Source organism: Tupaia chinensis, unplaced genomic scaffold, assembly GCF_000334495.1.
Source record: "Tupaia chinensis unplaced genomic scaffold, TupChi_1.0 Scaffold000133_1, whole genome shotgun sequence".
In the NCBI taxonomy this organism is placed as follows: Eukaryota; Metazoa; Chordata; class Mammalia; order Scandentia; family Tupaiidae; genus Tupaia; species Tupaia belangeri.
The window spans coordinates 2,545,390-2,558,813 of NW_006159602.1; the positions used below are offsets into that span (position 1 = coordinate 2,545,390).

Sequence of the window (13,424 nt, forward strand, 5' to 3'; positions counted from 1 at the left end):
ATTTTAATAAAATAATTTATAACCCTCTTTTTTTTCTGGAGAGGTTTTTCGCTATAGGGCACTTGCGCTCGTCAGAAAGACAGAGACAGAAAGATAGAAAGTGAGAAATCACCCCCCAGGGGGGATGGACACGCCGCAAGCCCTTCTCCTCCATTCTCCTCTCGGGATCTTGGGCATGCACACACACATACCTAGCGTGAGTTTAAGCCACCGGGTCCAGGACTCGAACCGCGGTCGACTACATGGGAGTCCAGCGACATAGCCATTACGCTAACTCCTGGTCCCCTTATAACCCTCTTTAAGCACTTGAAAGTAACTGGAGTTCAGTATTTTATGATAATAGTTAATGGGGGGAGAGTGTGATTTCTTGCTTTCTGTCTCTCTGTCTCTCTGTCTGTCTGGTGAGCTCACGCGCCCTATAGCAAAAACCTCTCCAAAAAAAAAAAAGTTCTTTGAATTTTTAAGACTTTCTGTGTCCTGGACATGTTGCTATTTCTGCAGTCACTTGACTACATGATTAATAGAGGAATTTGGAGAGAATATGACAAATGTGACTTCAAGGGTAGTTTGTTACAAAAAGTAGTTTGTTTGAACTGTGTGTACCTTTTTATAGGGAACTTCAAGTTAAATCAGCTGCAAAATTCAGCAGGGAAAAATGAACTGGGTTATTCATCTCTCAAAGGCACAAAGAAATGGAACAGCTCTCTCCTACGTACTCTGTGTGTGTGAAGTCAAGGAGATGGTTTTTCTTACGGTTTAACTTAAATGGACTTATTTGAAAAATGTATCGATATGACAATTTGCTATGCTTTATTTTTCTGCAGGACTCAATTACTGGAATTGTCAACTCTGCCAATTTATGTGCACGTTTCTCTTCCACTATGAGCAGACCGACTGTATCACACATTTGTCTGGCTTTCTATAGTCTTCTAGTTCTCAATTTTGCCACACAATGTCTGGCCTTTCCCAAAGTGGAAAGGAGAGGGGTAGAACATGTTCATGTAGAAGAAGGGCAGTCGGAGAGGATGAGCACAGATGACCTAGAAAGCAGCTCTGCTACTTCAAAGTGGACACCCCAACGGGTAGTCTCAGAAGATCCAATGCTAGTGTCAGCAGGACCATCAGCCACGTCATTAAATAAAGTGTTCTCGATCAACAAAGAAACACATCTTCTAGAAGTTGGATTCATACCATCTAATAGCCCCAGTGTTTACACAGCCACTGAGCCAGTGGTCTTAGCAGGTGAAAAAGTATTCAGTTCTAGCCAACAAGAGGGAGTGTCTCCTGAAAGCAGACTTTCCAAAGCCATATTAACTGTTTCAACAGTGTCTCTAAATATTGATGGAAAAGGGGAACCTTTAAGCAGTACCCATGTTCAGCCCATGGTAGAAAGGACCACAGATGCCACACAAGGTTTTCCAAAGTATGGGGATGATCAACTGTTTGCAACAGAAAGTCAGGAAGGAGTTCGTTTGGGACAGTCATCTTCATCCCATGTGAATACTAAGGAAATGCTAACCACTAATCTGAGGCCTGAGGAATCTGAAGCAGACACAGGCCATCGGACAACTTTGTTTCCTGGTGCGAAGGCCACAGCAGACACTGAGCCTGCAAGCCTCTTGCCTGGTTGGGAGAAACCTTCACAGATGACAGCTGATAATACCCAGGTTACTGCTGCGAAGCACTCACTCACCACTTCCGAGTACCTCCTAAGTGTTGAGCCAGAAACTGACAGCATGTTGGGAGCCCCAGAAATCACAGAGAGTGTGAGCACAGCTGTTCCAGCCGCTTCTATCTTCAGTGATGAGTGGGATGACACCAAAGTAGAGAGTGTAAGCCAGATAAGGAACCCAAAGCTGGGAGATAGTGCAGAAACACAGGTGAGAGTGGAAACATCTCGGACAGCACCAGCAAGCCATGATGGTATGGAAGGGGGCCAACCTTTGACAGAGGCTGCAGAGGTGGCTGTGGGGCTGCCTGAAGAAAAAATACACGTGGGGACACCCCTGCCTATATTGCAGGGGGAGGAGCAATCACCTGCCTTCACCCATCAAAGTTCCTTTGGTCCAACAAGTCTGATGGAAGATTCGAACGTTTCCGTTGTGAACCTGTTTCAAAGTGCAGGAGGTGTCACGGAATCCACAAAGGAAAACGATGCCATATTTTTCTTAGAGACTACTGTTTCTGTCTCAGAATATGAGTCGGAGGCGTATCGACTGTTGGGAAATACATTGAAAGGTAATTGAAAGATTGTTTTTTTAAAAGAGAAGAAAACAAATTTAATTTAAAAAATGTATTAAAATTTTAAATGTAATTTAAAAACAGGTTAAGTTTTAATGAAAAACAAAAACATACAAATAAATCATGTATTTTATTTAAAAATTACACCCAAATATCACCCCTGCATATAAACTAGTGGCCTTCAACTGAAAACAATTTTGCCACTCCCTCCCCACCACACACACACATCTACATCCACCATGGAACATTTAGCAATGTTTGGAGACATTTATAGTTGTTGCAACTGATAGGTGCTACTGGTATCTAGTGAATAGAGGCCAGGGTTGCTGCTAAATATCCACAGTACATAGAACAGCCCCCCACAACAAAGAATTACTTGAGCTGATAAGTCAATAGCATTGAGGTTGAGAAAATCTGATAAAGACTAATATTTTTCAAACATTTTATTATGAAAATGTGTAAATATACACAGAAATGTGAAAGACTTAACCATACATTTAAATAATGTAGGTTACTTATTTACATTGCTGTAAAATACGCTGATGTCCCCAATATATTTTTTTAAAGAATTATTTATTTAACTTTATTTATTCACTCATTTACCTTCAATTTGACCCGAGAGAGACAGAGAGAGAGAAGGTTAGAAAGCAAGCTACCAGGTCCGGGACTTGAACTTCAGTCGGCCACGTGGGAGTGTCCAGTGCCTTAACTAACATACCACCCGCTGGTCTCCCCAATATTTTTTCTTTCTTTCTTTCTTTTTTTTTTTTTTTTTTTAGAGGGTTTTTTTTCAGGGGCACTCACCAGAGAGACAGAGAGACAGAGAGTGAGAAATCACCCCCCCAGAGGGGATGGCCATGCCACAGTCCCTTCTCCTCCATTATCCTCTTGGGATTTTGGGCACGCATGCACATGTGCCTGGCATGAGTTTAAGTCAGTAGGTCCAGGACTTGAACCGTGGTCGACTACATGGGAGTTCAGCAACATAGCCATTACGCTATATTTCTTACAAAAAAAGTTTAAGTATATATTTCCCAGAGTGGAACCAGCAGGTTGTACGGTGGTTAAAATGCTGGACTCCCCCATGGTTGACCATGGTTCAAGTCCCAGACTTGGTGGCCAGATGCTCACACCAGACATGTGTGCGTGCCCAAAACACAAAAGGAGAATGGAGAAGGGATTGTGGCATGGCCATTATCCTGGGGTACAATTTCTCAATTTCCGTCTCTTTCTTTTTCTCTTTCGGGCGAGCACCCATACCCTATAGGAAAAACCTAAAAAAATTCTTATAGTATTAATCATATGAGTTTCCAGCCTTTGTTTTTCTCACCTATGAAAGATCATCTAAAATAAAGGAGGAAAAAGAGAAATTATCTTCTGGTTTGATTTTATATTTTCTTCTCTTGGCCTTTACTTCTGTGACTATTACCAGCTGATAAGCCTTATGTTTGCTGTTGAGGAATTATATTTTTCTTTTTCTTTTTTTTTTGGAGAGGTTTTTGCTATAGGGCGCGTGCACTCGCAGACAGACAGAGACAGAGAGACAGAAAGCAAGATATCACCCCCCGGGGGGATGGCCACGCCGCAATCCCTTCTCCTCCATTCTCCTCTAGGGATCTTGGGCACACACGCACACGCGCCCGGTGTGAGTTTAAGCCACTGGGTCCGGGACTCGAACTGCGGTGGACTACGTGGGAGTCCAGCGACATAGCCATTACGCTAACTGCTGGTCCCAAGGAATTATATTTTTCTTTTATGTGTAGTTGGTCAGGTGAATGTATGAGAGGCAACAGCATGGGGCCAACAAATGGCATAGTGGTTATGTTGCTGGATTCGCAAGAGAATGGAAGAGAAAGTATTGCCCTGTGGTCATCGCCTCCAAGGGGGTGATTTCTCACTTCCCCTATTACTGTCTTTGTCTTTCTCTCCAGCTAGCACATGCACCCTATGATTAAAAACACATGCACCCTATGATTAAAAAAAAAAACGAAGCTTGGACTGGCAGGTGGCCTGGTGATTAAGGCTCTGGACGCTACCATGTGGCCAACCACAGTTTAAGTCTTGGACCTGGTGGCTTACTTTCTCACTTCCTCCTTCTCTCTGTCTTTGTGTCTCTCTCTGGTCAAATTAAAATAAAGATAAAATTGAAATTAAAATAAATATTCTTTTTTAAGAAAAGAAGCAACAGTTTAGTATAACATCATTTTAGATCATTTTGGAAGAACATATACAACATGTTACTTCAGGCAAGTAGCCCAATTAATGGAAAATATCAAGTTAGAAATATGTTTTTTCTTTCCTTATTTTAAAGAGAGATTGTTGCTATAGAGCACATGTGTTTACTAGAGAGACAGAGAGAGACAGAGAGACAGAAAGTGAGAAATCACCCCCTAGGGGGGATGGCAATGCTGCAATCCCTTCTCCTCCTCTTCTCTCAGAATTCTGGACACACACATACATACACACACACACACACATGCGCGTGTGTGTGTGTGCGTCCAGCGTGAGTTTTAAGTTGCTGGGTCCAGGACTTGAACGGTGGCCTACTACATGGGAGTCCAGCGATGTAACCATTAGACCATCTGCTGGTACCTAGAAATATGTTTTTATAAAGTGCTTTTTTTTTTTTCTTGAGAGGTTTTTGCTATAGGGCGCATACGCTCGCCTGAAAGAGACAGAGAGAGACAGAGAGACACAAAGCAAAAATCACCCCCCCCCGGAGGGGGGATGGCCATGCCACAATCCCTTCTCCTTTCTCCTTGGGATCTTGGGCATGCACACACACATGCCTGGTGTGAGTTTAAGCCACTGAGTCCAGGACTCAAACTGTGGTTGACTACATGGGAGTACAGCAACATAGCCATTATGCCAACTACTGGTCCCAAAAGTATTTTAAGATTGAATTACAATGGGAGGCCAACAGGTGGCATGGTGGTTAAGGGTGCTGGACTTCCACATGGTCTACTGCGATTCGAGTCCTGAACCTGGTGACTTGCTTTCTCATTTTCCTTCTCTCTCTGATCAAATTAAAATAATAAATAAAATAAAAAAATCATATTCTGTCTATATCCTTTAGTTCCTAACTGTATAAACAAGTATGCTACTGCGTAACATGAAGAAAATGGGTCTGTGTCATATATAAGAAAAAACATTTTTTTCTTACTAGGTTCTTCAAGGCACTTACTACGGCTAGGAATACAGGTTCCTATTCAATTGACAGTGAACAGCCATGCAGATGATAATTCTACTGCGATTCAAGTCCTGAACCTTGCTTTCTTACTCACACTCTCTCTCTCTCTGTCCCTCTCTGGTCAAATTAAAATAAATAAACAAATGAAGTTAAATAAAATAATTCTTTGATAAAGAGATTGAAGTAAGATGATAGAAGGTCATTTAATAAATGATAAAGGAAAGATGAAAAACTTTTTGAGAGGTTTTTGGTATAGGGCACATGTGCTTGCCAGAAAGACAAAGAGAGACAGAGAGACAGAAAGTGAGAAATTACTGCCCCAGGGGGGATGGCCATGCTGCAATCCCTTCTCCTCCATCCTCTTGAGATCTTGGGCATGCACGCACATGCATCCAGTGTGAGTTTAAGCCGCGGGGTCCGGGACTCGAACAGCGGTCGACTACATGGGAGTCCAGTGACATAGCCATTATGCCAACTGCTGGTCTCAGAAAGATGAAATTTTTATATGCCCAATTCATTTTTTAAAGGATGAAAGGCCTGGGCTGGCTCTGTAGCCTAGTGGTTGAGGGAGCCAGATTCCACAGGGTGACCTTGGTTGGAGTTGTGGCCTAGGCTATGTGTGCGCACCCTAAATCTGAACAGGATGGAGAAATGGAGAAGGGTTTGTAGTGTGACCACACCCCACTGGGGGTGCTTTCTCTCTCTCTCTCTGTCTCTTCCTGGTGTGAGGATATGCCCTCTGGCAATTAAAAAAAAGAGCAAATGAAACACCTAATATGCTGTAAGTTTCCATAGAAGTATCCAGAAAAAGTTTTGAATATATATATATATATTTTTGCCAGAGGCCATGTGTGCTTGCCAGAGATAAAGAGAGAGGAGAGAAAACATCCCTTGATTTGGTGTGGTCATACCACAATGCTTTTTCCTCCATTCTTCATCCCATCAGGATTTAGGTCATGCACGTAGACTTGCCCTGTGTGTATTTCAAGCCACCAGGGCCAGGATTCAAACCTCTGTGGGCCACATGGGATCTAACTCCCTATTCATAGCCCTCAACCACTGTGCCACAGGGCTGGCCCAGAAGATGTTGGTTTTTTTCAACTTTTGCTAGAGGTCATATGTATTCATCGGAGAGAGAGAGAAGGAGAGAAAGCACCCTCCATGGGGCATGGTCATGCCACAATCCCTTTTCCATTTTTTCCCACCTGTGGGGAATTTGGGCACACATGTTCACATGTCTGGCCCTGTAGCCTAGTGCTTAAGAGAGCCAGGCTCCACAGGCTGACTTTGGTTGGAATTTTTGATCTGCCAGGTTGTGAACTCAAACTACGTGGTCAGCCATGTGGAATCCAAATGCCTTAAACACTGGGCCATGGACTGGCCCAAAGAAAATGTTTTTTAAGTTTTTTAAAATTATTTTTTATTTCACTGTATTTATTTATTTATTTAAATTTGACCAGAGAGGGAGAGCGGGAGAGAGAGAGAAAGTGAGAAAGCAAGCTGCCAGGTCTGGGGCTTGAATCACAGTCAGCCATGTCCAGTGCCCTCAACCACCACGTCACTGCTAGCCCCACTTAAGTTGTTTTTTCATTGACGTTAAGAGAGTTGAGTCTGAAGGACCTGAAGATATTAGGTATTGCTTAGCAAGGACTTTATCTTAGTTCTCCATAATATTTACAACAGATTTCTTAAACATTAAATCACGTGGTTCCAGATTATTCATTGCACAATTTGATCCATAATTCTTATGCAGTAGACTTGTATTAGCTTCCATTAGTACAGCCTAAAAAGTGAAATGGATTTGTTAATTGGATTATTTTGATTATTGGGTGAACTTCTTAGTCATAATCCCTAAATTATAACCTTTTAATAAGTAACTTCCTTTTATTCCTAGCACATAGCATTTACTCTTACTATCGGTTCAGTGGGTGAGTAAATGAAACTAGAGAATCATGCAGACTGGAATTATTCAATTCGATTGCCTTCCTTGTCTAAATTAATCAAAAAGCTTGTACATGTTCTTTGGAGAAAGAGGGGCAGTCAAGTCATTCTTTTTGTTTTAGTTTTCTTTTTTGTCCTGTGGAGTTCAAAAGAATGTGAAAAAATTGTGACTATTGACAACAGGAGTTATAGAATAACCAAAAGGTTTTCTGCCCATTTTAGTGTGATTATAAGTATTTTTCTGAAGTACACGATTTAAGCGTCATTCATTTTAGGGCCCAGAGACCACGTAGGACATTTTTATTGCCAGAATATGCAATGATTACTGAGTGGTTCTGACCACTTGCTATTAACAGAGAGTAGTCCTCTGATTCAGGCAGTTCTTCAGCTGGTTCTACGGGGACCAGGTTGTAAAAATAATCTGTCATTATTATATGATCTTTTCTTGATAGGAAGAACTAAGGTGAGATATGTCGGGAAATTTTGAATGTTATATTTAAATTTCCTGTTAATATTTCTAGTTCTTATTCTTATTTCTCTAACAGAAGCCACTTAGTCAAGGTACTGTGCGTTTTGACATTCCTTGCTGTTTCATTAAACTATGAACATAAACCACATTTATTTTTACCTATTTGCTCTAAAAAGTGTTTATTGTATTTTAAAAAATGAGGGCAATATGAACATATACTGGTTGAATTGATAAAGCTATGTATTATTGTTTTCCTATGGAAAAGAGATTGCCCTAGGTGCCGGAGATACAAAAGGAAAATGAATCCTAGCTCTTAAGGGATTTACAATATTACTGAGAAAAGAAAGAGTGCATGTGCTTGCCAGAGAGAGAGAGAAAGTAAGAAATCACCCCCAAGGGGACTGGCCACATCACAATCCTTTTTCCATTCTTCTCTTGGGATTTTGGGCATGCATGCACAATACCCCACATGAGTTTCAAGCTGCTTGGTCAGGGACTCAGACTGCTGAGTTTGCCATGTGTGAGTCTAGTGCCTTAACTACTATGCCACCTGCTGGGCCCCCTCAATATATGTTTACATCAAATGTAAAAATCTCTTAAATTCAAAAGAAAATATAGTCCAAACTAGATGTATGAAGAAAAGGAACTGTTTATACTGAAAAACAAATAAACCCATACTATTGTAAAGCAAATAAATTGTATTCAAGGAAAAATATTTTTAAGTAATATAATATGCCATGATGTCATTAAATAAAACTTATTTTTGAGAGGTTTTTGTTATAGGGTGTGTGTGCTCACCAGAAAGACAGAGAGAGACAGAAAGAAAGTGAGAAATCACCCCCCAGGGAGGATGACTGCATCGCAATCCCTTCTCCTCCATTCTCCTCTCAGGATTTTGGGCATGCATGTACATGCACCCGGCGTGAGTTTAAGCCACCAGGTCCGGGACTCGAACCACAGTTGGCTACATGGGAGTTCAGCAACATAGCCATTATGCTAATTGGTGGTCCCAAAGAAAACTTTGAGAAAACTTTTTCAGCTATCTCTAGAATGTTAGCTAATATGCTATGTATCTAGAACTAGTATTTTTTTAAAAATAATTATTTAATTTTATTTATTCATTCATATATTTTAATTTGGCCAGAGAGGGAGGGAAAGTGAGAAAGCAAGCCACTAGGTCTGGGACTCAAACCATGTTTGGCCATGTGGGAGTGTCCAGCACCTTATCCACCACGCCACCTGCTGGTCCCCTAGAACTAGTATTTTAAAAAAGAGAGAAAGAGGGATGGCTTCGTAGCCTACTGGTTAAAGGCATAGGATCCCATTTGGCTGACTGGAGTTCAAATTCTGGCTCTGGTGACTTGAAAATCATCCTGGGTATATGTTGTGTGCATGCCCAGAACCTCAAGAGGAGAATGGAAGGAAAAGGATTGCAGTGTGGCCATGCCCCTGGGTAGTGATTTCTCACTTTCTCTCTGTCTTTCTCTGTCTCTGCCTTTCTGGTGGGTGCATACCCCCTATAGAAAAAAAAAAGAAAAATGTCTTTTATAAATTAAGTTTTTAGTAGCTGTCACCAAGAATGGTACAAATCTTGACTTGTAAATGGTCTTTAATAATGTATTTGATGATGGCTGGCAGGTGGTGTGGTGGTTAAGATGCTGAACTCCCACACAGCTGATTATGGTTTGAGTTCAGACTTGGTGGCTTGTTTTCTCACATTCCTTCTCTCTCTCTGTGTGTCTCTCTCTGGTCAAATTAAAAAAAAAACTACTAATAAGTAAAGTTAAATAAATAATTATTAAAAAATATATTGGGTCATCAGAAAAGTCATGACTTTTTTTTTTTAAAGAATTATTTTATTCGACTTTATTTAAATTTGACTAGAGAGAGACAGAATGAGAGAGAGTGAGAGGGAAAGTGAGAAAGCAAGCCAGCAGGTCCGGGACTTGAACCACAGTCGGCCCTGCCCATGTAGGAGTCTAGTGCCCTTAACTACCACACCACCTACGGGCCCCTAGTCGTATTGCATTTTTGCATAGAGAAACACATCTTGACTTTCCTGATGACCTAGTATTTGATGGGATTATAATGTAAGGGAGGTGGACTTGTGATAGAATAGTTGTAACCTGCGGTTCTGTCTTCGTGGGCATAGTCAGTGCAGTAGTTAAGCATAAGTGTAACCTTAGGCAGGGTTCTTACTTTCTCTAAACCAAAGTCACTGTAAAATGGGGTAATAATAGTTGATATGTACTGAATACGTTCCAAGTACCCAGCGTGTACTATGTGCTTTACATGTGCTATCAATTTAATATCTGTAACTCTATGAAACTGACACTGTTATTATCCCCGTTTTATAGCTGAGAAAATGCAGAGCCCAGAGATATTAAGTGACTTACTAAAGATCACACAGCTAGTAAGTGTTTGAGTCAGCAGTCAGATCTAGGCAGACTGACTCCAGAGCCTGCATTCCTGAACAGTTATGAAATGCAGTTTTCATGGAGCTGTGTTAGTACCTATGTCTCCTTAGTACATATGAGAGGACAAAATAACGCACCCCGTCCACTTAGCACTGTGTGTGTACATTCCATAATAGAAACTTGGCATGAACATTATTGTATTAGTATTTCCTTATTTTAGAATGCTAACTACCCTTTGGAAACATGAATGTGAAAATTTAATATAAACAAGTGCGTCTGAGAATTTTTGAGTGCGACTTAGTTCTGTATAATCTGTTTCTTAACAAACAGATTATGTTGATATTCAAATGTGCCAGAAAGGAGACTCAGCTGTTGATACTTTGTTTTGGATTTTCTTCTTTTTTTTTTTTTTTCTCATTAACTTCATTTTGTTTTAGACTGATTCATAGCTCTTGAAAGCAGCAATGGTGAAAACATTTATTTAGTGGCCTCTTATTTCTGAATTCTCTCTTTGCTTTTCCAATCCCTGAAATAACTATCTGCACCCCCCCATATTAATTATATAGTGACTTTTTAAAATATAGGGATTTGACCTGTTTTTAAATGTTTCCTCCTCTTAAGACATTATCACTCAAGAGATGACAACCGCTGTTCAAGAACCAGAAGCCACTTTGTCTTTGGTCACTACCTTGGAGGTTACCAGAGACAACACTCAGACTGAGAAAGAAACGGAGGTGCTCTCTCCTGTGTCTGAAGCTCATGGTGTTACTCAGCTGTCCAGAAGATGGGAGACTCTGGCCACTACAGTTTCTACGACAGCCATGCCATTGTCTTTGGAAGTTACTCCTGCAATGGAAGGTCTGTAAGGAAGGGAAGGGACTTGCTGTTTTGAGGGTAGATTTTTTTTTTTTTTGGAGGGTTTTTTTTGCTATAGGGCATGTGCGCTCGCCAGACAGACAGAGAGAGATGGAGAGACAGAAAGTGAGAAATCACCCCCCAGGGGGGATGGCCATGCCGCAGTCCCTTCTCCTCTTGGGATTTTGGGCATGCATGCACACACACCTGGCTGGAGTTTAAGCCACCAGGTCCGGGATTCAAACCATGGTCGACTACATGGGAGTCCAGCGACACAGCCATTATGCCAACTACTGGTCCCGAGGGTAGATCTTTTCTGTAAGTTGATAAGGAATTGAATGAATGAGGCAGCTGGCCCTGTCACCAGAGCGTGCACACACACACACACACACACACACACACACACACACACACACAGCCTCCCTGTAAGTGAATGCTCTTGTTTGGAGAGGTGTGACACAGCCTGAAAGGATGAGGGATTAGTTCCCAAGTAGAATCTCCTCATCTCGGGGTCCTGCACAGGCCAGACCTTCTGAGAAAGCTCTCACTGTTTGGCAGCTCTGTTGCTAGGAGCCAGTGGATGAGCTGAAAGCCTCAAAGACCTGGGTTCAAATCCCAGCTTTGGCCTTCCCTAGGATTGTGGCTCAAGCAAGCTTCCTAACTTCTGTAAGTCTTTGGTCATCTCAACATAATGCCTACCTGTCATCTAGGTTGTTTTAAGGCTATGAAATAACATCTACAAAGTGATTTCTATAGAGGTGGCTCTCCAGTGCTCTGTTCTCAAGGGCAACAAAATTTCAAATTTCTGTGATCATTAGAATCTCCTGGGAACTTAAATTATTTGGAGAGAGGGCCTCATGTCTCTGTCTCATTGTTGATCCAGGTAAGGCCCACTTTAATGTATTTATTAGTTATTTTTATTTTTAAAATTTGCTGTAGGGCATGTGCATTCATCAGAGAAAGACAGAGAGAGGAGAGAGGGAAAATGAGAAAAATGAGAAAGCATCCCCCTAAGGTAGATGGCCATGCTATAATGGCCTCCTCTTCCATTTTCCTCTTAGGATTTTGGCACATACACACATGTGCCTTATGTAGTTTCCAAGTTGCTGGGTTCAGGACCCAGATCATGCAGTGGACTGTGTGGTATCCAGCTGCCTTAACTTATCATGGCCCAACTGAGCTATGCTTAGCAATAAATAAATATCTTCTAATTCTCCCTCCCTTTTCACTTCTTCTCCAAAATAAAAAAATTAGGGCCTTATTACTAACCTATACGAAACCTGATGACCCTTCACATCTTATCCCCTTCCTCCTGTTACTGGTAAGCATCATCCTGACTCTTTTTTTTTTTTTTTTAAGAGGTTTTTGCTATAGGGCGTATGTGCTTGCCAGACAGACAGAGAGAGACAGAGAGACAGAAAGTGAGAAATCACCCCCTAGGGGGGATGGCCACGCTGCAATCCCTTCTCCTCCATTCTCCTTTGGGATCTTGGGCATACACGCACATGCACCCGGTGTGAGTTTTAAGCCACCGGGTCCGGGATGTGAACCGTGGTTGACTACATGGGAGTCCAGTGACATAGCCATTACGCTAACTGCTGGTCCCCTGACTCTTTTTTTGAAATTTTTATTTTTTTATTTTCTTGTATCAATATTTATTCCTAAAGGTGTACATTTTAAGTTTTGGTTGTTTTTAACTTTATTAAGAAGCATTGTGGGGCCAGCAGGTGGTGTGGTGGTTAAGTTATTGGACTCCCACATGGCCAGCTGTTGTTTGAGTCCTGGACCTGGTGGTTTGCTTTCTCTCCTTCTCTCTCTGTTTCTCTGGTGAGCACATGTGCCTTGTAGCAAATTTAAAAATTATCATAATTATAAATAATTATTTTAAAAAAGGGTATTGTAATGTAGCTAGCCTTTCTGTTTTTTTTTTAAACTTAATAATCTATGACTAAGATTTACTTATTGAATTTCTTTTGCTCTGTCCACTCTATATTACCTTATTGTGAAAATATATCATAGTGTATTCATCCAATTGTCATATGTTCACCTGATGACTTTGGGTCATCTTCAGGTTTGGCTGTTGTGAACGTTGTTGCTATAAATGTTCTGGTACATGTTCTCCTATGTATGCATGCAGGAGTTTCTCATGGATACATACCTAGGAGTAGAGTTGCCAGGTCATAAGGTATACGAATGTTTTCTAAAGTGGTTTCACCAATTCATATTCCCACCAAAAATGTATAAGAGATTCTTTGGATCTGTATTCTGGGAGCTTCTAAAAATACAGGTTCTCAGCCTTCGCAGCTGAAAG

At 41.2% G+C, this 13,424-nt stretch overlaps 1 protein-coding gene across 1 annotated transcript in view; it reads left to right on the plus strand.

Moving 5' to 3' along the window:
• Positions 1-824: 824 nt before the first annotated feature.
• Positions 825-13,424, plus strand: part of ARMH4 (armadillo like helical domain containing 4) — a 136,029-nt gene continuing 123,429 nt past the window's right edge. Inside the window, exons 1-2 of the mRNA XM_027770429.1 lie at positions 825-2,238; positions 10,880-11,116. Of these exons, the coding sequence (XP_027626230.1) occupies positions 882-2,238; positions 10,880-11,116 (1,594 nt within the window). The 5' untranslated portion in view covers positions 825-881. The remainder of the gene's footprint in view (positions 2,239-10,879; positions 11,117-13,424) is intronic.